This window comes from Lepisma saccharinum, chromosome 23, assembly GCF_977018435.1.
Source record: "Lepisma saccharinum chromosome 23, izLepSacc3.1, whole genome shotgun sequence".
Classification (NCBI taxonomy): Eukaryota; Metazoa; Arthropoda; class Insecta; order Zygentoma; family Lepismatidae; genus Lepisma; species Lepisma saccharinum.
Window position 1 is genome coordinate 54,952,612 of NC_139251.1, and position 25,648 is coordinate 54,978,259.

The 25,648-nt window shown below is 37.6% G+C and overlaps 1 protein-coding gene across 1 annotated transcript; it reads left to right on the plus strand.

The window, feature by feature from the left end:
• Positions 1-1,308: 1,308 nt before the first annotated feature.
• On the plus strand, positions 1,309-25,648 carry LOC146005514 (uncharacterized). Its single transcript, XM_083144759.1, has 8 exons — positions 1,309-1,401; positions 3,496-3,596; positions 7,195-7,449; positions 9,129-9,287; positions 9,561-9,582; positions 22,324-22,424; positions 22,725-22,979; positions 25,448-25,648. Exons 2-8 carry the CDS (start codon positions 3,518-3,520, stop codon positions 25,618-25,620), a joined length of 1,044 nt encoding a protein of 347 aa, XP_083000885.1. The 5' UTR covers positions 1,309-1,401; positions 3,496-3,517; the 3' UTR covers positions 25,621-25,648.

Genomic DNA, 25,648 nt, shown 5'->3' on the forward strand with positions numbered 1-25,648 from the left:
TATCATCTGTTCGGTCCACTTAAACATGCTTCAAGAGGCCGTCGATTCGACACAGATCAACAGGTGAAGGAAGCGGTGCATAGGGTACGTGGCTTGCTGCTCAACCAAAAACCTTTTTTTTTCTCAGGGTATCGGACAGCTTGTAGAACGTTGGACCAAGTGTATTGAAGTGCAGGGGTACTATGTTGGAAAATGATATCATTGTAAGTTTTCTATTGTTGCTGTGAAAATTTTTAAAAAAATGATTGCATTTACTTTTTGACTGACCTAATATATCAATGTGTTCCTCTTATCTCGGCAACCAAGTTATGAAATCATGAGATACAAGGGCCTTACCGAAAGTAACGATGAAAATTTTTTCCTAAATTATTATGTTGTGTTATTAAAAAATCTAGTACACAACCTAAATCTGCAGCATTTATTTTTACTGATTGCAATAATCTCCATTTCTTTGTACGCATTTTCACCGCCGTTCTGTAAGTTTTACTATACTCCTGTAGTAGAACTCCGTTCCAGCATGCGGAAGACATTGATGACGCATTTTTTAAAATTGCCTCCATTGTCGCATAACATTGACCTCGCAACTCATCCTTGACAAATACAAACAGATGGCACTAGATCAAGGCTGTAGGAGAGGTGTGGAAGAACTTCCAACTAATTTTGTCATTTTTTTCCGATGTGAAACGAGCTGAATGGGGCCGATACTGGAGGATAATCTTTCTTCCAGGACGTTTATTAGGCAAAGCACAACGGGACATGTACAGCGTCTGGACATAATTGCCTAGGTTCATAAAATGTTTCCCTTGTTGCATTCAGTTGATGCTGCTCGAGGGCGAACGCAACGAGCATCAGCGTGTTCCCAACTTTAAATGTTTCACACCTCTTCTAACACTACTAGCACGCATGTATACATTTCCATTTCCATGGAAACGCTGAAGTCTCTGGTGAATTTCTACAACGTAGATTTCCTCTCTAACGAGAAATGAAATAACTGCACCCTGAAGAAACGAAATATCGTTTTCCACCATTTGTTTAGGAGTAAAATTGGCCAACTGATGAAAGCTACTGTTGATGCACAACACATGACTACACCCAACTCTCATACATCTGCTGTTACCAATTTGCCCGCAAAAAATAAATGCGCATTACTTTTCGTATGACCCTTGCATCTTATAAGAAGTTTCGGTATATTTGTGTACATTCCATTAATTTCTTCAATTCACGTGTCAGTTATATTGCAATTTGATTGACAGGACAAAACATTTATCTCAAGTGTTGACATTCTGTTCATAATCTATAAAAGGAAGGCTTTCGATCTGAAATAACGACATATTTGACGATTTCTTAGCAGACACCGAAAAAATTAGCTTCGTGCCTTTTCAACAGGACTGAGAATAGAAAGTAAGTTTCATTTCTTGTAAACTGTAAGCTGATTATGTTGATTTTAAATATTTTGAAGAATGAAATTTACTGTAAGTTTATTACGGAAAGGATTTTGTCCGAATTAAAGATGATAACTATATTTTATCGTAGAGTTACTCATGTAACAAATATATCGGCATTGTTCGTTGTTACTTTTACTTATATTCGAAGACTAAATTTCGAGAAAATTCCTCTTCTGTCCTCTTGCAGTTCATTAATTTGTATTATTGTCACTGGCGGAAACCTACGTTCATCTGCTACGTTCTCCCTCAAGCTTCAAACACTATGAAGACTTTTCGATAGTCATAATACCGTACGTGCATCTGCTACGAAAGACAGAAATTTCAGTATGAAACCTGCAATAATCACGTGGATTCTATCTTCAGTGCAAATTTAACTTGTTAAAGTAAAATTTTTCTGTGACGTGAAGTTAGAAATTCGGATTCGATATATTTTTGTTCCAAATGATGCACCTGCTTTCAATTAAGCAGTAGCTCTATACCAACACTAAGCATTAAGAGATGTTATTAATGAATATCGAGAATATCCTTGTGTCCTGTAATGCACCTATAGTATAAAACTTCACATTCACCTCAGAAAAGCGCCAAAGAAACACGCATTCTTGCAATACAATATTGCGAGCAACATAACTTTTATATCCATCTCTTTGCAGGCTTTCAAGAACATTAATTTAATGGGGTGTCAATACTTTCTTAGGATCCCGAGATAATTAATTAGTCTTATCTTTTCCAGCTTCTCTTTTGGCACGTTCAGTTTCTAGACGTCGCCAAATACAGTCTCCAAAATGTAATGTTCGAACTCTCTCTACACTACAGAAATTCCTTGACAACCTAAGATTTAAATACTTTATCAAAAGCTTGCTATCTCCCCCTTTAAATTTAATACTCAATCCTACCACCATGATTTTCAAGCCAATTTTAGACTTACTGTTGATATTGAAGAGTGGATATTGCCTCCTCCAAAAAATTAAATCTCAGTCTCCACACAAGAATTTCGCAACATTCTAAGACAATAGTAATACCCAAGAATTGGATACACCCCATGAATTTAATGCTCAATCCCCCTCTAACTAAAATACCCGCCATAATCTAAGACCTAGAGTTGGATACTGTCCCCTCCCCAACGTTTAATTCAGAATCCCCCCAGAACCCACGTGTGAAATAGGGCCTAATATTTTGGAGGTGGATATTTCTCCAACCCCCTCCCTTCTAAAACACCCTTAAACACTCTCTTCTCTTCATGTAATGGATTAAATATGGTGCATTTAAGGTGTAAAATTTTTACACATATTTTTGAAAAATATATAAATGTTGAATTTTATATTATTTGAAGGGAAAAATCAACCAAAACTTTTCTCTGAGATTTCGGCCTGTGTATGGGACCGGTGGCCACACACCACCGTGAGAAAATTGGGTAGCTATGAATGAGTATCGCAACCCGATCGTGGAAATGTACAACGACGACTGGGGGTTCGTCGTGCTGACCACACGTCAGCGTGTGGATGATCTCCCACCTCGGCAGGTGGGGGGTAGGGCAGTCGACAGGTAGTCCTTAGCTCTCACGGGCTGTTAATGGTTGTTGATTGATTTGACGTTTTAAGTTCACTTTATGCACAGTAAAGCTAATCGGGACTAGACCTACAGTTTAAAGTGGAATCCGAACCACTATGTGCTTCCACAGGGTATCGAACTTTGGATCCCTCGATTACAAGGCGACGACGCTACCACTGCGCCATCGGTGAGGCCCTCACGGGCTGTTACGCCACTTTTTTTTTATTGATGTTACTACAATTATTGTCCTTTAAAAATTATATTCAATTGTATACGCTCGAAAGTAGCACGCCCCAAGGTGGGAGATTCGAACGATTACGAGCAAGCAAAAGCGGTACCATGCAGGAGGCTACACAAACTTTGGTTTGTGCCTGAGGAGCTTATTATTTTCTACATTTATCTGCGATTAGAGTAAATTTATGCATTCCATCATATCATAATTTAAGGATTCCGTCCCTGTATGTAAGAAAAATGATTTAGTAATATTTTCTTGTCTTTTTAGGTTATAACGTCTCAAAAATACAATGAAGCTCCTGTCAGCTGTTCTGTTGGTATCGTTTATCATTTCAGCTCTTGGACTGAATGCAGAAAACTTCGTCTCAAGTAAGTTCAACCTTTTTCTCTTACCCTTCCATTCCATGTGACATTTTAACCTTCACAAACTTCACACCATGCGCCTTCCTATGCTACTACAAACATTTAACCAGTTATTTGCTTGGGCTCCTGGTTGAAACGAGTGCTAAAGTTCTGTATCTTAAACCAGGATAGCAATTCTAATATCAATTTAAGGCAATTTTTGTGTACAAGAACGATTGTTTTAGAATAGGATTTGTTGGCATGTGTTCGTTGACGGATTTAGCGGGAAGGACACGGTGGCAAGTACCCCATCCAGAAGGAAAAACTAAATGTTATTGAAAGTAGGCTAATGATATCATCATATCCCAATAAACAGAAATTGTTTTAACAACATGTGATAGAATCCTTCAATAGCCTTAAATGTTATATCCTTTTCCAGTTAGCCAAAGAATAGAACAACGTTTAGCACAAGTAAGCCTTCAAAAGTAGATTTGTGGACGTTGGTGATGATTACATTCTGATCACTGGAGGAGAGGACTCAAAAAACAAAGTATGGAAAGAGGTTCTATAGAAATTGACACTAATGAAGATAAAACTGAAGTATCTACAAGCCTCTCTCTCTCACACACACACGGAGTTCCGACATTTCAGACATCGTCATTTGCAACACTAAGGCAAAAACTGTTTTTTTTTCGTCATAAGCGACACTGCTTGGATTTTCCCCTACGATTTCTAATTTGTTTACCAGAATTAGCGACATTTGCGTACGTGCAGCAGCAATAGCATCTCTGAAGAAAGAATTTCCCGAGGCTCAGATCAGTGGTTGTAATTATCTCTTTAACTAATGTCTGTGGCGAAAGGTGCAGGAGTTGGGACTGACAAACAATTGCAAAACAGATCCAGACGTGCGGCTGTGTATAAGAATGTGTTCAGCTCTTGCTTACCTTACTGTGGCTCACTTCGATGATGGATGGCTGTGTGTGATGGAAGATGCTCCAAACCACGACATATTGAGAAAATGTTTGGATTATTTCGTTGAACAGTGGATGAACAGCTCCGTTTTCGACATTTCCATGTGGAACTGCTCCCAACAGCGGCACAGGACTAACAATGCAGTCGAGGGATGGAACTATGCAGTTAATGTATTGACGGAAAAGTCAAGTCCTAACGTGTACCAATTAGTGAAGACTTCAAGATTAGAAGCTGTGTACAACGACTACTTATGTGAGAGGAGGACCTTGAATCTTAAAGGGAAAAGTAGGCGACGTCAGTACATTACATTAGATGAGAAAATCGTATCAATCCCTAAGATTGTATATTTATTTTTATTAAAGTCTCTCTGAACGCTTCACGTTGACCAGGGCATTCACTTGTTTTTCTCAGTTGTCTCAACCTCTGAGGCATGTTTACAATGCATTGTGTTGTGCCATGCAAACCTCCTGAGCATTCAGGAAACAGGTAATACTTCTGGTTATGGAGTCGGCGGTTTGCATGGTAGCAATTAAATAACACGATTCGGCATAGAGGAAGAGCTCGATGGCCTAGTAATATAGAGGTGAGACAAGCTGAGAGGGAACTGACTTTTGGGATTGAGTTGAGAGAGAGAAGGTGGTCAGCAAGTCAGTAGGTCAGAAGTAGAACGACGCTCTGGTCGACGAATTGGAGAAGCTTACAGAGGACTTCACTTATTTGATTCAGCTAAAGACTTCAGATAGACAGGTAATTATCCTACACCCAGCCATGATTTAGGTTCAACGGTTCAGAAAACCCAACGAGTGACCATTGTCTTTTCTGTAGTTAAGTTCCTTAGTGTGATTTTGTACCTTTCGCATTGCCAAGCGTTAACTCGTCATGCCAATGACGAGTGGTCTCATCAAGAGGATGAATGATGAGTTATTTACATCACCCCAGCAATTAATTGCATAAAGAACTGGTTCAGATCCCCTCATTCTTTAGAATGACACGAAATACAAAGAGCGTTTGCGACTATGAAATGCATAGAGATCTTAAGCGCTTTTTGAGGAGAATTGCGTACGTTCAGAAATTAGAATGAAAATACGTCGTAAGATGTTGATTCAACCACAAGAGAAACGACGCATTCTACATTTCTACATTGACAAGGGATTGCAGTCTGATCCTATGCTGAAAAGGGATCTAAAAAATCCGTCATTGACAAAGGATAAATACATCCAGCTTTTAAACACCCAGCTTCCATGATGCCAGTGTGAAGGAAAATTAATGAAGATTTTCAAAAACACACCAGCTTCCATGATGCTACCAGTCCTAAGCCTGGATAAAGTGTGACGGGAAGCTATTTACACTTAGTGTCGCAGATGACGGTGTCGCAACTGTCATGGAATATATTTTCCATACAGTATCGCATATGACGGAAGAAATGCTAGTGTCACAAAAGTCGTGGATTCCACACACACACACGCGTATTTCCGATGATTGTGACATTTGAATTAGTAAATGTATTTTCAAACTTCATTCTTTCTTCCAGATTCGAATCCCAGTGAATGTGCTATGTTACAGCGGATTGATTGAATCCCAATTTATACTTTAGGTCCAGTCCCGATTAGCCTTACTGTGAATTAAAGTGGACTTCAAAACATCAAATCAACCAACCAAGCCACATTAAACTGTAGGTTCAAAGTTATATCAACGATATGCTTATACTTGCCTTATGCTTCTTTGCTCCTCTCAAAAAATAATTCTGGATCCTCCTACGCATGTGCTAATGCAGAAACCTCATAGCTTATCAATCGTCTCTTTTGACATTATATTCTGTGTTACTTACACTGCACGTGTAATATGAATTCTGTATCTATGTGTTATAATTTTTGGCACTTTCAAATTAGTAATGGCATTAGTGCCATCGTGTGTGCTCAACATTGTATTTGTAGAGAATATAATCCTGTCTTCCATTACAGTAGATAATAGCAAACTGTAATGTTACCAGTCAATTGTTTCACATTACCCCCTTCTAGTTCGCTGCCCTTTTTGACACTAGGTGTAGTTGTTGTTGTTAGATTTTAAATTAGCAACATGCACACAATATATAAATTCTTGCAAGAAATAAAATGCAGAAACCGACTTAAGAGTTCGTGTATTACACTATATATCCCATAACATATTTCTTAAAAACAGTAACAGTGATAATGAATTATTCTTCTTCTTATCAAAGATTTTATCATGACAATAAATGTTAAATAGTGCAGGTGTATCCCGGTGCCAGACTGCTGCAAGGAAATGACGTTCAACCAAGTAGACGGATAGCGGTGTTCAAGTTTAGAAGATTCAACAAATGCCTGTTCGCACGCACTACGTGATCATACACTACATATTACACCGCCCAGAATGTAGTGCAAACGGTACAGACACGAAATACACTACTTGACACGAAATCAACGAAGTAGTCGAGTCGATGTTGTTGGACCCTGTAAACAACTATACGCGTGAGTGCAGTGAGAGTCGAAAAGTGTGGAGAACTGGACGAAGTATTGTATCTAGTGTAACTGTGGATAATTAGAAGATTAATCGTTTTAACAAGTGCAATACCTTCGAATTAGGGTTATTGTAGAATAATATAAGATATATAAAAGTGTGTTTTCTACCGTTACAGATAATGAAAGCAGGGTAATTGAATATATACCAGGCCAACAGGTGGGACGCTACATTTACAACACAGACATCAAAGTCTGGGACGAGGCAGTGGTTATTTGTGCCCTGCAAGGAGCGTACTTAGCAGTTATCAATTCTGCTGAAGAAGAAGCCAATGTTTCGAACATTGTTTCGACTATCGGTATCCCTGTGGGAAGATATGTGTACATTGGATTTCACGACAGAAAAGTCGAGGGAGTCTACGAGACGATTCTAGGTGAGTTGTTCACTCTTAGATCAGAACTTGATGTAAAGCAACTGGTTCATTCGTGTAGAGACAGTTGAAAATTACTGCTACTATTAAATCATTATAACACAGCATAAAATTCAGTCAGACAAGTCAGGTAAGCCAGGGAATTGTAAAAATTAAGAGGTGGTGGTTGTTGTTGTTACAAAATAAAAGTACTTGCAAATGTGATTCTGACTTCAGAACGGATTGATAGATTGATTTGATTTATTTTACTTCGCCTCATGTGCTACTTTTGCCTAATTTACGAAGATGAGGATGAGTGATGATATGATGAAATTGATGAATGGACACTCACAAACATCCATGCCCAGACCAGGATTCTGAAGGCGTAGCGCGATGTGCTAACCACTGCGCTACGGGGGCCGGTTCCAGAAAAGACCAACGTTTTGCAACATCTCCGTGGGAAATCATCACCACTATCATTTGAGATGAAAGCATAGGGATTTCATATTGAGAGTAAAAATTTGGCATTCAGCATTGTGCTCTGCCAGAAGATATACCCTGTACCAGCTAACTGTGGAGCAGGGCCGCACAAAGCGGCAAAGAAGGAGGAGGGAAATCGACTCGGCAGAGCGAAGCAGGGATAGCGCGTATCTCCAGTCCTTTTGTACTTTTGTACTTGATACAGAGTCTGATGAAGACCTTGCTAGAAGGTTGAAACGTTACGTTTAGTTTATGTTTTTAATAAATTAAATTACTGCCTTGGTCAGCATATTTAGTTTTTTTCATAATCATTAGACAAGGCTTAATGGTGTTATGTCAGGAACGTTATGTTTTATTTTTCCCCATTGTTTTTCTTTCTTTTTATGCACCCAAGGCATTTCAATTTTTTGGGAGGGCCTTGCCAAGTAATTTGGGTTTTTGTATGTTGCAATATTGGAGGAAGTTCTGTTAGAGTGTTTTCTGTGTTGTACCCTATGGACCACCACGTTCACTCTTGTATCATCTACCTACAAGAACTCGAGCCAATATTGAACAATTATATACCGGGTGCTTCATAAATAATTGAGGCGTTACACAAATTTATTGCAAGTAAATTATTGAACTTACGTTAATGAAACCAGTCCAGAGAGGTCGAGGAACGAAAATAGTTTGTGCGTGTATGTTTTGTTAAGGTGAGAGTTCATATCCCTGCCGCTAGGCGACACTCAAATCACCCACATCACTCACAATGTTTTGTGGTTCTGTGCAATGTTTCGGTCTCCAAGATCACCGGACCTTACACCGTGTCACTTCTCTTTGTGGGGTTTCATCAAAGACAGGGTATTCGGTTCAACGATGCCGCGTGATATCGCAGCTATAGGGAGCCTATCATCGCAGCGATAGACACTATCGACAGGTCTATGTTGACGCGAGTCTGGCAATAACTAGACTATCGAGTCGATGTGAACATTTGTAGATCTACAAAGAAAAATAGTTTGAGTTCCTCGTTCATTTTGGACTGGTTTCATTAACGTAAGTTCAATATTTGACTTGCAACACATTTGTGCAACCCGTCAATTATTTATGAACCACCCTGTATATTTTTTATGATTTAAAGGCGACAGCATTGGCCATTACACTAGCCGGGAGGCCTACTAAACTTTTTTTAAATTCGTGGGGTTACATGAAATAAATATTTGCTTGTAAGAAATGTTTTCTTGCAGGAGACGATCTGTACGACATTTACAATTCTTGGAGAGATGGTGAGCCCAACAATTTGGGTGGCGAAGAAAACTGCGGGACTATCAACAGTGCAGGAAAGCTGAACGATGTTCGATGCCATTTTGAAAGGTCTTTCCTGTGCGAGAAGTATGAAAACGAAAGTGCATAATTATTTTGAACCTTCTCACTAGCTATTAAAAATGAAATAAAACAAAAGTAAACAATATTTTTGATTATTATTTACCACCTAACACAAATACCTTCAACGAGGTATTTAAAACTATTTGTTCTTCTTTTCTTCTCGTTTTGCCATAAAATTGTGCTGTAACAAATTCTATGAAGTGATGCATGTTCATCTATTTTATTTTCATTTAACATCGTCTAAGATTGTTGAAATTAACAACAAATAACACAGGCTTCCCTATCCTTCCTAGAAATAAGAAAGGGCTGCGAGAGGTAATTAACGTCGACTAATAGGGGATGAAATAGGCGGACGTTCATCCTTGGCAAAAGGAACGAACGAACGCCTACGAATTTAAGTAGTCGAATTATAAAATAGACATTTATTTCCACATTTCTAATTAACTGGTAGGTACAACTACAGACAGATACACATTTAGGTGCTAAGTTGGTATAATTTACCTGGGATGAGAGTACCTTCTCCTTGATCGATGCTATACCGTTGCCAGCTTTAATTCAACTGCTCTACTCTTGTTATCTCTTTTCCACCAAAACTACGATCATTCACCTCTCTACGTCAACACCCTTACCACCTCGTTCTTCCTTTTCCACTAAAACTACGATCATTCACCTCTCTACGTCAACACCCTTACCACCTCGTTCTTCCTTTTCCACCAAAACTACGATCATTCACCTCTCTACGTCAACACCATTACCACCTCGTTCTTCCTTTTCCACCAAAACTACGATCATTCACCTCTCTACGTCAACACCCTTACCACCTCGTTCTTCCTTTTCCACCAAAACTACGATCATTCACCACTCTACGTCAACACCATTACCACCTCGTTCTTCCTTTTCCACCAAAACTACGATCATTCACCTCTCTACGTCAACACCCTTACCACCTCGTTCTTCCCTTTCCACCAAAACTACGACCATTCACCTCTCTACGTCAACACCCTACCACATCTTACACTCGCACCATTCCGCATGCTAGCTGGTGCTGACGCTTACACTTCCTCGTTCCTCATTCTATCCAAACATGCCACACTTCAAATGTGTTAAATTAATTTATTACAAAAATGGCCATGTAGGACACACGTAATTCTGACTACCAAGTCTTCTACATTTGCCATTCACTAGTTAATCGAAATAAAAAAATACTACCCTAATTTGAGATTGATTCACTTCACGGTTTAATGTGAAACAATTATATAGTTATTTTATTCAAGATGTGTTTTGTAATTTTCTATACAATAATGTATTTTAACTAATATATTTTTCATTCATGGGGTTTAATCAAGATTAAAGTGAATTGAAATGGCGGGACTTCAGAGACGAGACAGATGTGCTACATTGCATCTCAGCCAAGCTTTACATCTGCTCTGATTTCACCATCGCATTCTAACTTCGAATAATTGTTTTCAAACAGTCGTATAATTTTCATCAGATAATATCATTGCTTCCTTTTTTTCTATTGTTCTACACACCCAACCCTATTGTTAACTTCTTCGCTCAGTTACTGCCTATCCCGATCCGGAAAGCTTCAAAGCCACATTACACATTTACCACATTATAAAGCATGGCACATTTCACAGTTTAACGTGGAAAAGGTGTTTGAATTATTGTGGCACTTACAGCGTTTACCAATTTTAGTCTTCAATTGTAAAGAAAGTACCACAATGTTATTTTTATAGGTACTTAAGTATATTGATACTCTTATGTTTTATTTACATAATGGCATAATGAGATTACAGAAAGAAATAACATAGTTTACGAACCAATAAACAAGGGAGTGACATGTCACAATTTGTTACCAAAAGAGCATGAATTACACATCACAGTCTGTGCAAATGAAACGTCCTTCCTGATTCTTAGTGTTGCAATTTTCATATCAATTTCTGGAATTATTCTAATCCAACCAATTTATATATCCTTATTAGGTCTTAAGTTAATTTTAAACTAATGACCTTCAAAGTCACAATTATAAGGTATTATTTTAGGCCTTAATACATACTATAGTATTACCTTGAAATTGCAGTCCAAAATTATATATTAACTAAAAAAGAAACACTTTATTTTCAACTATAAAGCCAAAATTATTGGTTGCACACACAATACGTTAGCATAAGAATAACAAATGTCAAATTTGCGCATATATTCGTATGTATGCCACATTGAGTCTACCTTACATAGTTTTATTTTTTCCATCATTATAGAAATTACTTTAGATTGAAGTCTAAACTAAGTACATTGTTACAAAGTATAACTTATGAGCTATCATAATATGGACTACCACTTGCAGGATGTAGTAAGCATTCTGCCTTTTCGCACATTCACACATGCACACCCAAATTTATCAGTAATGCAATTAATTTTTATTATACTTATTTACTGAACACTATCTCCTTCAAAACATCAAACTTTCCCACGGCCCATCACCGACCATATTCGCTTGGATTTACCAGATCCTGCAGACTGAGGTACGTTTGCTTCACACAAGTCGCCGTGTGCTCGTTTTCCGCTGTTTGCAGCACGCTTGGAGGGAGAAGAGATTAGCTCTTCTAGCTTGCAGTGTTAGGGGCTTAACACGCACTGCTAACGCTGGGTTCACAATGCAGTGTTGCAATCCCGTTACATTCGAGATCGTGAGACGGAGTAGAGGCAACGGAGGCAACCCACACATGATCGTAAATAGAATTATTTTTTTCTTCTTGAAAAGGAAGTTTCTATGGTATCTTCGCCCACACTGTTCCGAGCATGGCAGGGGCAAGAAAGAAGGGGAGCACGGGGACAATTGAAAGCAATAAGCTTGCATTAAACAATGACTTACATTGCCATTGCTTAGTGAAGCTTAGTAAAAAAAACTGCCCTTGTGGCGCTGTAATCGAATTATCAACACGCGCAGATGGAACTTGGATCAGTCAGCTATTTCCATTGTGGCATAAGTGTTACACTGTCAAGAGCTCCTTCCTGTTTCAGTGTAAAGTGTTTGCTTTCATAATGAAATGGAAAACTGTACATAGGGAAAGCAGATACGTAATATTTAAGGTCGTTGATTTTTTGGAGGAAAGTTACCTACAAAGAGCGCAGCGACTGCAGTAATAATACGGATTCTGCGGAAAGGAAAGAAACATTCTGAAGTACGAAGCAGGGCTGTGTGAATACTGATATTTTCTATAATAATTATTATTTTCTTGGTTTCGCTTGAGTTTGTTGGTTTGGTCAGTCGGTCATTAGAAATAAACAACTGCTCGATAGTTTACAACTGATTCTCCGCATGTGATAGTCGCCCGACCCTGCTTGTTTGATGTATGCAAATGTTATTATTCTCCTTGTTCACTATTATCAGCGGAGCGAGGGAAAAAGTTTTTACTAAATATTTTGCAAATCGACAATAAAATTGAATATTGTGGATTGGTATTTCTATGTACCACGTCACTCGGACAGTCTAAATAACATACTAACATCATTTGTTGAATTAAGCTTGTAACTACTTGGAAACAGCAAATAGGTCATATTGGGTACTAGACCATATTGGGTTCACGTACCTTAAATTACCCCTTATAACTGTTTGCTGGCCAGCTTTCAATGTAATTAAGGAACAACGATCTTCACAATTCCTGCAGTAACCCTTAAGGAAAGTCGATGTTGGACCATCAGTTATACACTGCAAGACATTATTGTTGATTAATGAGACAAATTAGATATGTTCTATTAAATCCTTCTTCCTTCTCGTGCTGAAATCAAAGAATACCAGCCTTTCTTTCATATCTTTCGCAGAGAAATGTTGATGTAACATTGCAATGAATTGTCCGCAGTTGTGCATAATTATCAACTGAACCACACGAATCTATCATTGGTTCTGGTCCATGAGGTGACCAATTATTGTATATAACTTCAAGTATGTCTCCAGAAAAATGAGAAAAATGAATTTGAATTATCCAGCATCACTGATTGGAATTGAAATTATAAATGCATAAATCCTTTGTGTGTATATGTGTGTGTATGTGGGTGTAATATCTTGCGGAAATGAAACATTCGCACATTTTCTTTATCCAAAGAACATAACACAAGAGAATATATTCACATGAGAACTTGCAGCATTCACTTGCTGGCTCTCAGGGTATGGGTAAATATTTCTTCATTCGTTGTTCAAATAAAATCAGTCAAATTTTCACTTAGAAAAGGAAGTACGTATATTATACTTTGTACTTCTTAGTAAGATAAATACTTATGTGCGTAATTCCATTTGGAGTCAAAGAAATAACAGCATCTTACAATTCAGCTTAACCACTCTTTTAAAACTCAAAGCCAAAAACTAAGGACAAAACACACTCCATAATTACCATGGAAACAGGTCTTACAAGATATATACATACAGACCACAGGGCCTTCCCGATGGCGCAGTGATATCGTCAATACCTTGTAATCAAGGGTTTCCGGGTTCGATTTCCGGTGGAGGTACATAGTGATTCGGATCCCACTTTAAACAGTAGGTCCAGTCCCGATTAGCCTTACTGTTCATAAAGTGGACTTAAAACACCAAATTAATTTATCAAAACATACAGGTCACTCACTATCCTGTGACATTATCAGTGATAGGTCTAAGTATTATATAACACAAGAAATTAAGTTACAGAGATAAAAATAACAATAAATATTTCTGCAACTGCGAAGAACAATAAACATTTCTACAACGAGAAAGGAAATTTACAAAAATCAATATTAGTCCAAGGGGAGAGGACGTGTCAACATCATTGTCAAAACTCCAAGAACAGGATTTTTTCAATCACTCATTCAATTCAAGTTACCGTGATAGATATGTGGGTGGGGTAGAAATACACGAGACACAAGAAATAAATTTCAGCGAGAGATAGTGTGTGTGATATTTTTGTCACATTAGGATGATAACAGTTTGTTTGGCATCACTACCAAAATTTTTGTCTGGTTAGATCAATTCACTCATTTTTTCATTGATGTATTTTTGAATTGAATGATTCAGAGATTCGAAAATAGTTGTATTAATGTTATCAAGGTCATTAATGAACTGCAGCCCAGTTATCTTAATTTGATAACAGTTATCTTTCTATGGTGCTGACCCTGGAGAGACCGTCGTTTCCGACTCTATCTTTGTCCAAGACTGTTTGGTAGACGGATTGACCTACCAAATCATACACGTCATAAATTAACTAGATTCCCTCTAGTCCACCTAAAATATCGTGTTGATTTGCATATATAAATTTGCCACTAGCTTCTCTTGTTAAGAGACACGACTTGAAAACGACAACTTGAGTGTCTTACCAGAGCAAAATACAAAATAGTAATGACACTTGTGATGTAAGAAGTATTTAGATCATTTATAAACTGGCTACGACAAAAATTCCCAATAAATGCGAACTGAAATGCAAGTATCACGCAATATTAATAATCGCGAATCGCAACAGACGAGTGCCACAAATGTTCATGAAATTGAAGAACAAAAAAATGCAAACATGATGTGTTCGCCATCTCATTACGAACAAGCAGACTGTTACGTTATAACAATGTATTTATTCGGAAATTATACCTAGGTCCTATTAGCACATAACCATTAGAGGGCAAACACTTTACTGAAAAGAAAATCATGGTAAGGGCTTTGAAAAGAAACTGAAAAACGTTGTTTAAACATGAATTAATTTACACATTAATACTACTACAGGGATCAGCTCCTTTTTAAGAACTAAAACCAAACACTCCACACTTATGCCAACACCTGGGCTGTGTAGGGTGTCATTATGCAGAAATGCCTTTGTCCAGGCCGGAACTGAAATCCGAAACCTTCGGTAGCGAGATCATGTGTCCATCAATAAACGTACTCGGTCAGCGGCTCGAGAATATTCTTCTACATGGTTTTGTGTTGTCTTGTGTTTTGTCGCTCGAAACATTATACTCGGACAGAATTTCACTTGAACCGTCAAGTAAGTTACAAAGTTTTTGCTATTGATTTTATTTGATAAACATAATATACTGACCCAGAAACCGAATGACGACACCTTGGCATCCTTGAGCATTTTCTCTTATGACGTCATTTAAATATTATCATAAAAATTACAATATGTCCTCATATGGGCGGGAAAATCATGGTAAGATCTCACAAAAATATTCAAGAACTTGGCTATACTGCGCAATCGACCCTTATGTTTTACCATTTCGGCGTAAAAAAATATATGTTCACTCCTAGTACTTAATTCTAGCTTCGATTTGGCACTGTGCAGTTTTCAATTAGATTCCTGTTCTGTGAAATAGTACAAACTTTCTTACATAACTTGCCATAGCTTCTTTCCTGATCCACATTCATGTTGTAAACATACAGTTTTGCCAGGTCGAACTTTGGTTTTTAACGTGGATATAGATGCTAATTTCCACTAGGATTCAACTTTCTATATATCGTGTTTTCATCCTTATTTATGGTTCTCACTTTATTTTTAGATATTGAAGTTTCAGAGCTGATCGCTGCAGTTAAGCTCGCTATATAATGTGCAAGCTGTATAACATCATTGATATAGGAAGAACCTATAGAAGAAATCAAGAGTACTCCTTCAAGGGTGACACATGTGTTGGCGTAGATCAGGTGTATGGATCCGTTTGGAGAACAGACGAACAGTGTCGAAAACAATTGTTCTGTAATGTGATATTTATAGAAGAGAATGAGGTTGAAAGGAGATGAGGCATATACATATATACCGTGCGTCCATTTCGATCTGCAGCCGAGAGATCGGGAGAAACGTGGCGGGCGGCGCTGATGGAGGTGCCGACATTTGCGGCCTGTAATGCCCGCATATTTTTATGGACATATGCAGACATTTATATAAATATTGCAAAACTAGCACTAACCTGTGTTATAAGAGTTGTTCAAAGTGATGTCCACCTACACGCCTGGGAATTTCTGTACAAATTGCCTACACACGTCTCGACACGAGTCTGTTTTCACGTAAGTGTCATACATAAAAATTCTTTGTTCTAACGTGAACCTTGCGGCTGGCATTCCAATCGTCTGACTGACACAACACACATACACACTGCAATAACACAAACAAGTAACGGCAAGTAACCAAGAATAACACTCTTACGCACAGTACGAAATTAACACGCTCTTGGTTTACATCTGCCTGCCACTATATTCACAGCTCTGTAGTCGCGAAGGAACAAAAAACTTGAGCTAGGAGATTTCGGATTGCAAGGAAGCTCACGAACACCATTAGCTTTTAACGGTTCGTCTGCAGCGTAATCTTGATACAGTGTTGCACATTCGAAACCTCCAAACGATCCCCATCGACACAAAACTCTTTCAAGGATATAAACTTAAGCAGGACGTTACTGGTCAAAACTATGATTAAAATGTTTTACAGAGTATTATCTGTGGCTCTTAATATAATTTCTAAAGCGTATTTATTTGTGTATATAAGGGTGGAACTTGGAAGAATTACAGAAGAACTTTTGCGTGTTATAACACAGGTTAGTGCTCGTTTTGCAAGATGTCCACAAAAATAAGCTGGCATTACAGGCCTCAAATGTCGGCATCTCCGTCACGTTTCTCCCGAACTCTCGGCTGCAGATCGAAATGGACGCACGGTATATATATATATATATAAATTTGACACTAAAGGCGAAGTTTTTTTGGTTAAACAATAGAAGAAAGTATGCAGTAGTATTGTCACAAAGCGAACCAAAGCATTCGAGGTGTGTAATGAGTAGGGAGCAGATTTTTAGGTGAAAACATATTTTTCCTTGCTTCTGAAGTCAAACATACTCGGTAGGAGTGCCTGGAATGTGAGCTGTGAGGTGTTATTTCACATAAAAGTGCATAATTTTACCTTTAGGACATGAAACAAACATTTCTAGGGAAGGGACATAAAATGTATATATTTCTGGCATTTCAGACAAAATAAAGTTTCCGAATTCTTCTTGTAAACGCATAGTTTTAGGTTAATGCATTAAGTAGACGAAATACTTAGTGATACTTCAAGATTTATAGGAAGGTGAATCTTTTCAAAACAATTTGGGATATGCAAATCTAACCTTTTTTGTGCGGCGTTTCCTAAAACTTTATTTGAAGTGCTGAAATGTAAATCCCCTCATGTTATTCTAAAAGACAAATTTATGTTGACTGAAACTGCGTTGATACGACATGAGGTAATGAGACTATATGTGAAATATGTAATTGATTTCAACACGGAATATTGAGCTTGCATTCTCTCTTGTTGGCATTAATGTTAGAGGAACAGATGTGCCGTCTGTGCCGGCCTCCGTGGCGGAGTGGTTATGACATCGCGCTACGAGGCCAGGGGTCCCGGGTTCGAACGTAAATTAGCCGAAAGTGGCACAAGAAGCGAAGTAAAATAAAGCAAATCAATCAATCAATCAAAAGCATCGTCTGTAAGATTTAAAACTTTAATTTAACGCAAGAAGGAAAATGTTGTAGTAGCAGGAATATGGAATATATGTCGGGATATGTTGAAAATAAGCAAATTATATGTAAAAATAACTAAAGTATGTCAAAAAATGATAAAAGATTATAAATGTTAAAATATGCGAAAATAACATTTTCGAGCTTACATACCACAATTCGCAAAGATAATACAATAACATTGATTCTAGCATAATATGAAGATATGTACTTACCTACATATAAATCTGTTTGCTTATCATTAACATTGAACATCCTGGGCAATCTCAATAATGAAACCTTTTGGCTTAAGTCTCAACACAGGCAGTTTCTTTTGTTTTTTTAGAGTTTGCCTTCATGAAATTAATCAAATCGTTATACACCTCATGGTTGCGAGGAAGAAAAGTAGCGCAAAATATTTAAAACACTCAAATAAAGTACGAGGGCTATTTCTTTCAACCTCCGATGGCGCCGCCAGATGGCCCGTGAAGCGCTAGGAAGCGGCACGTCACGCAGCGTGATTGGTATCTCCCCCTGCCACTACCGCCACCACTGCCAAGGACAGCGCTTCAGTTGAAGCTGAACGACGGGCGCGTAGAGATGTCTGCTACAATCGACTCTCCCGCCAAGTGAGAGATGTGTTACTGGTGTTACTGGTTGACTTTATGGAGTAGGAGACCGCAATCAATGCAGCTGCATACTGTGAGATATTGCGCAGACTACGCAGAGCCATCCAGAACAAACGGAGAGGCATGCTGTCAACCCAAGACCTTCTTCAACACTTCCACTGGGAAGTGTTTGTTCACCCTCCCCAAAACCCACACCTGGCGCCGAGTGACTTCCACCTCTTCCCGGTGGAAGTGGTTCCACACCAATGAGGAACTTCAGGACACCGTGAAGACCTGGCTCAACAGATAGGCGGAACCTTTTTCTGCAGAGGGTATTGGAAAGCTGGTGCATCGATACGATAAATGTCTGAATCTTCTTGGTAATTACTTGAAAAGTAGCTGTTACGTGTACGTAACATTTGTCAAAAAATCATTTTGCTATTCACTGTGGCTTTGATTTCATGCCCTATCGGAGGTTGAAAAAAATAGCCCTCGTACGTGAGGAATTTGGTTGTTAAAGCTGATGAAGTTAAAAATACTTCTAACTTATTAACGTTTCTGTCAGCCTCCATGGAGGAATGGTTAGCACAGCGCGCTACGACGCCAAGGGTATCTGCTTCGAATCTGGACCTGGGCATCGGTGTTCTTTATGTTCGTCCCTTCATCAATTTCATCATATCATCGCTCATCCTCATCTTCGCGATTAGACGAAAGTGGCAGAAATGTGAAGTTAACTAAATCAATCAATTATTAACGTTTCTAGAATGTTAATTTAAAAGCTATGCTGGAAAGTGCGCTAACTATACTCTTCGTTCCCCGCCGTACATTTATAAATTATGTGACACAGTCTTGTACACAATGTTCGAAAAGTCACATAACCGTAACTTTGCTAGCTTGTAACATGAAAACCTTAAGTAGAATTTACAGTGGGCGCATCCATGGAAATAGTTTTACACTTTATTTATTTCAGCTTCGGATTGGTTCCTCCCAGAATGTAAATTTCGGAAGATTGAAAAACACCAGAAATTACTACAGGGCTATAACTCGACTCATTAAATTAATCTGTTGTTTGTGATAATTGTGTCTTGTATGTGTGTATGATAAGTTTGAGAATAATAATTTTTTGCTCGAAGTAATTAAATTATATAGTTTGGCAACACTAGTAGTTCAGGTGCCCAAGAGCTGATCATTCAATAACAAGAAATATCACTAATGATGATTTTGTTTGGCTGGTTGTCACATACAGAGTAAAAATTACATTCGATTGTTCCATTTGTTCATTTGTTCAATTTGTGAAATATGACAATTTCCATTCAGCAAACGGTTCAGTTAAATAAAATGCATTGTAATATTCGAATGCAAAATATTCTTCATTCTTTGTTACCGGAACAATGGATTACTAAACTTTAACAACCGCACACGGAAAACAATGCATAAGATTTTAGCTCGAGTAACTTGCTATCTGTAGGTATGTGTGTGTGTGTGTGTGTGTTGGGGTGTGTGTGTGTGTGTGTGTGTGTGTGTGTGTGTGTGTGTGTGTGTGTGTGTCCATGTAGAAACTGTATTTCTTTCATTTTTAATTTTCCCCTTCAGTTATCTTTTTAATTGAATTAGCAAAAAATAATTACCACTGTAGTTAATGGTTAATACACGCCATGACTTCTTGCTTGCAAGCTTACTTTCATCTTATTTTACTTTATTACTTTATATTTCTTTATTAATAAAGAAAATAAAAGCAATGACCACTGTAATTAATGAGAAGGCATTTCACTATTACTCAACATCGAGATATTAAATCATTTCTCTCCCTCATATCTCCACAACCAAAGAAGTGAAATCATGGGAGAAATTTATCTGATACGAATTTTCTGTTTATTTGTGTACCTACATTCAATTATTATCTTCAATTCATGGGTTAGTTCTATTGTATTTTGATTGACACGATTTACAGGACAATACATTTATCTTAAGTGTTGCAATCGCCTGACATCCTTCTGATAGGCTATAAAAAAAGAAAGTATTTCGAACTCAACTGCATCTTTGACTCTTTGTTAGTAGACACCAAAACACTAACGTTTATGTGCCATTCTCACCAGGTTTAAGAATAGAAAATAAGTTTCATTTCTTGTATGCTGTAAGTAGGCTATGTTTATTTTAAATATTGTTGAATAATCAACAATGAAACTCAATGTAAGTTTATAAAGCATCATTAATTTGTTTTCGATAACGCTAATAAAAAGGTGATAAATCTTTGTTTTCTTACAAAAACGAAAGTCGGTTTCCATTTTGATTTTGGGCGTTTCGATGCAAGAAAGACGGTCCATATTTTCCTCACATTTTAAAAATTAATGCAGAGTCAGTAAGTGTATAATGACAGTGTGGCCTGCAGGTTGCTTCCATGATCATTTTTAATGAAATTAATGTTACTATATTTAACATATAAGCTATCTGTATCAATATGTATTAGGGTGACCAAACGACCCGTTCTTTATAAAAGTGTAGGGGTTAGGTTGAAAACTAAGTCTAAGTTTGAGATACATTTTGTGCTTTAAAAAAATAAAATGTTTAAATAAGCGTCATGGCAGCGATGTGGCAAAACAGCTGAACTGCGTTTCAAGCACATCATAGCAATCAAGTTTTTCCATTGTTGTCGAAAACGTTCGAACTGACATCACTTTACTGTTAAGTTAACTTGCGTTGCGGGTGGTTCCAATTGTTTTTCACATATATATCGCTGCTTAATTCCTTCGTTCAGGCTCGTAATTTTATTTCTAGTGAGAAAGGTTCATCCCTTACCAACAGCAGCAGCAAAAGTGTGGAGGAGAATAGAAGGCCTCAAAGATAATTTCTCAGTATATTACAACTTATTATACAACATGTTTAATTCTGCTAAGGTAGTAAAAATAATTAGTTAATTACCATTTATATTATTATTATATATTTTTATAATTTATTTTTATTTAAATATTTGTATTTATTATTATTTATAAAATATTAAATTATACTATTTAAATTACGATAGATACTTGTAGGATTTCGAAGGGGTCCTTCTGTCTTCCGAACCCTCACCCTGGCTATGTGCCTGCCTTCGTTTTATAATTCCCAACACATTTGACGGATATTTGATTTGAGTTTTGTGTTTTAAGTCCGCTTTATGCACAAATACGCTAATCGGGACTGGACCTACAGTTTAAAGTGGAATCCGAACCACCATGAGCCTCCACCGGGTATCGAACCCGAGACTCCTTGATTACAAGGTCACGACGTTACCACTAGACCATCGGGAGGCCCAGTTGACGTATATAGAATCAAATATGAGCACAAGGACGAACTGATATTCCAACATATCATGATGATGGCAAATACAATATTATAATGATGAAATCCTATGGAGAAGTATGGATAGATGAACTGCTCAAAATAAGGAAATTATTACCTAGCCCCCTATATGAGTTGTAAAATCTTAATATTTACTATGTTATATCTCTGGAAATAAATTATTATAAGTACTTCAGAGTTACAATGCAGTGTATATACAGACAGTACTGTACAACTATAACATTTATTCAGACAGAACATTGATCTCAGATTTTGTGGTGTTAATTCTTGCACAAATTTCAATATAATAATTGCTAATTCTACTAAAGTTTTCCCACTAGTTTAGTATATCAAATATAATACCAGCTGTAACTGTTTGGTTGGTTGACGAGGTATCCTGTGTGATAATCGCTGTAAAGTGTATGGAGAGTTACAAAGAAAACTTTACAATTCAGTTAACAGATGTAAAATGTTCCAAGAATTCGAGTTTGTGAAAGTTTCACATATATTTTGATTGTGCCTGAGGATGATATGTTGTGTTTTCTGAATAGTCATGCGATGAGAATAAATCTATGCCATCCGTCATAGCATGATAAATTGGAATTTTATTTCTGTATGTAATAAATATGATTTAATTATATTTTCCTCCCTATCGTGTAGATTACAACTTCTTAACAAGACAATGAAACTCCTGTCATTTGTGCTGTTGATATCGTGTGTCACATCAGCTTTTGGACTGATTGAAGAAAACTTGGTCTCAAGTAAGTTCGACCCTTTTCTCTTGCTGACTTTTACTAAGCGAGTGGTCAATTTTTTGTCTCTTTCTCTTTTTTACGCTTCACAGGGTCAAACCAAAGTGTTCCACATCTTCTATCCCCCCCCTATAAAGTTTATAGTTTAGGGTAATGTCAATATGACCCAAGAGAGACAGAGTCAATGATATTTCCTCGGTTCTCGTAGTATAATTTGATACACTGCTTCCGTTATTATTGATTATGGTTATTATAGAATGATGAACGACATAAAAGTGTATATACAGTGTTGAATTTTGATCATTACAGAAAATGAAAGCAGGGTGATTGAATACGAACCAGGGCAACTTGTAGGACGCTACATTTACCACACAGAAGGTAGGGTTTGGGACGATGCAATGGTTATTTGTGGCTTGCAAGGAACACACTTAGCAGTTATCAATTCTGTTGAAGAAGAGGCCGCTGTTTCGAACATTGTCTCGACTATCGGTATCCCTGTGGGACGTTATGTGTACATTGGATTTCACGACAGGAACACAGAGGGACTCTACGAGACTGTTCTAGGTGAGTGGTTTGAATCAGCACTTTATGTAATGAGATTGATCCATTCATGTAGATTCAGGGGAAAATTGTCGTTGTTGTTCAGTCATTAAAACACAAAATTTGTCCAATGTATTTACTTTTCTGGCAGACAAACCAGGTAAACTAGGGAATAAGCCAAGGGATGGTTGAAATTACGAAAGGACCAACCCATTGCAACGTCTCCTTGAGAAATCATCACTACTTTCATTTGAGATGTAAGCATATGTGCTTCAGAAATTCAGAGTAAAATTTTGGTGTATTTTGTCACTAATGTTATCGTTTAATAATAATACAAAAAAAGTACTTTCAAGTAGTACTGAAAATGAAACAATGAATTCCTTATGTTTTGAGAAAGTTCATAATCACTGTGACACTGGCCCACATACATGGTTGCGATTCCACTGAAGTAACACAGCATGATAACGCTCGTATTGGTGACGCGTTCAGTTACTTGCTCAGCCACAAGATAGTTACAGACGAAAATAAGAAGTTGTTGCCTGATACATGCTTTTGTGGTGGTGAGTAGCACATGAAATGAAATGAGTAGTTAATCGCTCGAGGCAAAATGTATTTGCAATGATATGCGTGTTGGTCTTGGCTGAGTGATACTAACATCAAGTGTAAATGTTCTTCAATGAGATTCCACACCAATGCATCATTGAATCAGTTCTTCAAACATTTCAGTCATGTTCGGAGCAGCTCCATTTTCAGAAGTGCTGTTCGGCCATTTCTGTGGCTTAGAGCGTTGACTTATGGACTCGCCTCTACGGTGTAGGGTTTATCACTGACTATACCAGGAAAAAATAGTTTGGGAGGCAGAGAGGACTAGAATATGTTCTCGGAGTACAGTGGCATTAAATATACGGCTATATACCACACAAAAAATGAAAATTTTAGTCTAAATGAAAATTTATTATCCCGTGTTTCTTTGCTGAGTGCCCCCCGTCCCTCTTTGGAGCCGTCACTGGTTCTAGTCTAGTACTTATCATGAATGTTTCTTTAAATTTCAGAGACGATGCCTTATAAGAGGCTGGGTCTACTCCAATATATTTGTCTATTACGGATTATTTTATTACTTATAATTTCATTAAACGACGCCTTAATACAAGAAAACTGAAATTATGATAATTTCCGCAAATTTCCATCCCTGCTTGGTATTCGATCTTCATCCAGTGAGGCACCCCTTAAACTCCGTACCATCTAACTGTAGACCAGGCGTACGAGAAGAAGTCTCTGCGCAAGTAGTGACGCGAGACGGCTCCACCAATGAACAGTGAGAGAAACGGGATTGCGTAATTGGCGACGGGAGTTACCCGATTTCCCGTAAGCGTTGCAAACTTTTGAAAAGGATAATACCGAACGCACATGGCAAACGGACCGTATTTTTGTCTCCATGTCCGTACGCTTGGTTTAAGAATATCTTAGGGAAATATTAGGGATAAAACTGCAAGAGCAAATGTTGACCTGAAACACTTGGCATCCGTTTGTTGTCCAGAGGTGACGTTCCGAGGGTGAAAATGCACTTCTGAAATCTTTGGTCAGTTTTAATTTACACTTCGATCTTCGATTCGGTCATCAACCTTCTAAGTCTAGACAGGTATTTATCCTAACTTCACCATCATGATTCAGGTTCGAAAGTTCTAAAAACCAAAGAGTGACTATTTGCCATTTCAGTTGGTTTTAGTTAGTGTATTTTGTTTCAGGATTACCTCTTGCAGCTTAGCTTAAGACTTGTCCTCATGACAAGTGCTCTCACCATCTGAGGATGAATGATAATTAGCTACATCACCCATAAATCAATTGGGAGTGGCAGGTTCGATTCCTCATACCTCAGGGTATCATACGTGATGAAGATGCGGAGTTTTCACTTATTTCAATATGAAATAAATGAAAATTTTTGATTTTATCATCGTATGATACGGTACTTCAAGAGTTACTTTTAAGGTACGTTGACAGATGCAATAATTTGTTGTTAAAATTAAGTTTAAATATTCCTGCAAAAATTTTTAATTACTGTTTTCCATTAATCAGGTGCATCAGGGGTTCCGAAACGTTTGCGTTTCACGGCGCCCTAGAGTTTCAAGATTCTTCCGCGACGCTCAAGTCAGAATGTAGACCCATCTAACACATGCAACGCTCTGTTAGTGCGGTTAGGTTACTTGCCTTAAGTTAACAAAGAAACACATATTTCAAGTTCAGATACATTTTATATATAAGAATTACTAAATAAGCACATATTTGGAACATGTTCAATCAATCATAATCATAACAATCACTGTCATTTCAATGAAAATATGGAAGATTTTTCGGCGCCCTTCTAATCCAGCCACGGGGCACACTTTGGGGCCCACTGCACTATACTCTTATACTATCGAGGGGAACTAGGTAAATTTGTAAATTATATGTTACATCATATGAATATTTGCTTATAGTAATTGTGTTTGTTTTAGGAGACGATCTGTATGCCATCTACAATTCTTGGAATGCTGGCGAGCCCAACAATAATGGAGAAGAAGACTGTGGGACGATCAACATCGAAGGAAAACTCAACGATGCTAAATGCAACTACAATAGACCATTTCTGTGTGAAAAGTATGAGAACGAGAGCAAGTTAAGTTTGTGAACATTAAAGGTAAAATAAAGTTCAAGTA

Coding starts and splice junctions, on each gene's coding strand:
- LOC146005514 (XM_083144759.1), top strand. CDS start 3,518: ATGAAGCTCCTGTCAGCTGTTCTGTTGGTATCGTTTATCATTTCAGCT. Junction 3,597..7,194: donor TGCAGAAAACTTCGTCTCAA/GTAAGTTCAACC, acceptor CTACCGTTACAG/ATAATGAAAGCAGGGTAATT. Junction 22,425..22,724: donor TGAAGAAAACTTGGTCTCAA/GTAAGTTCGACC, acceptor TGATCATTACAG/AAAATGAAAGCAGGGTGATT.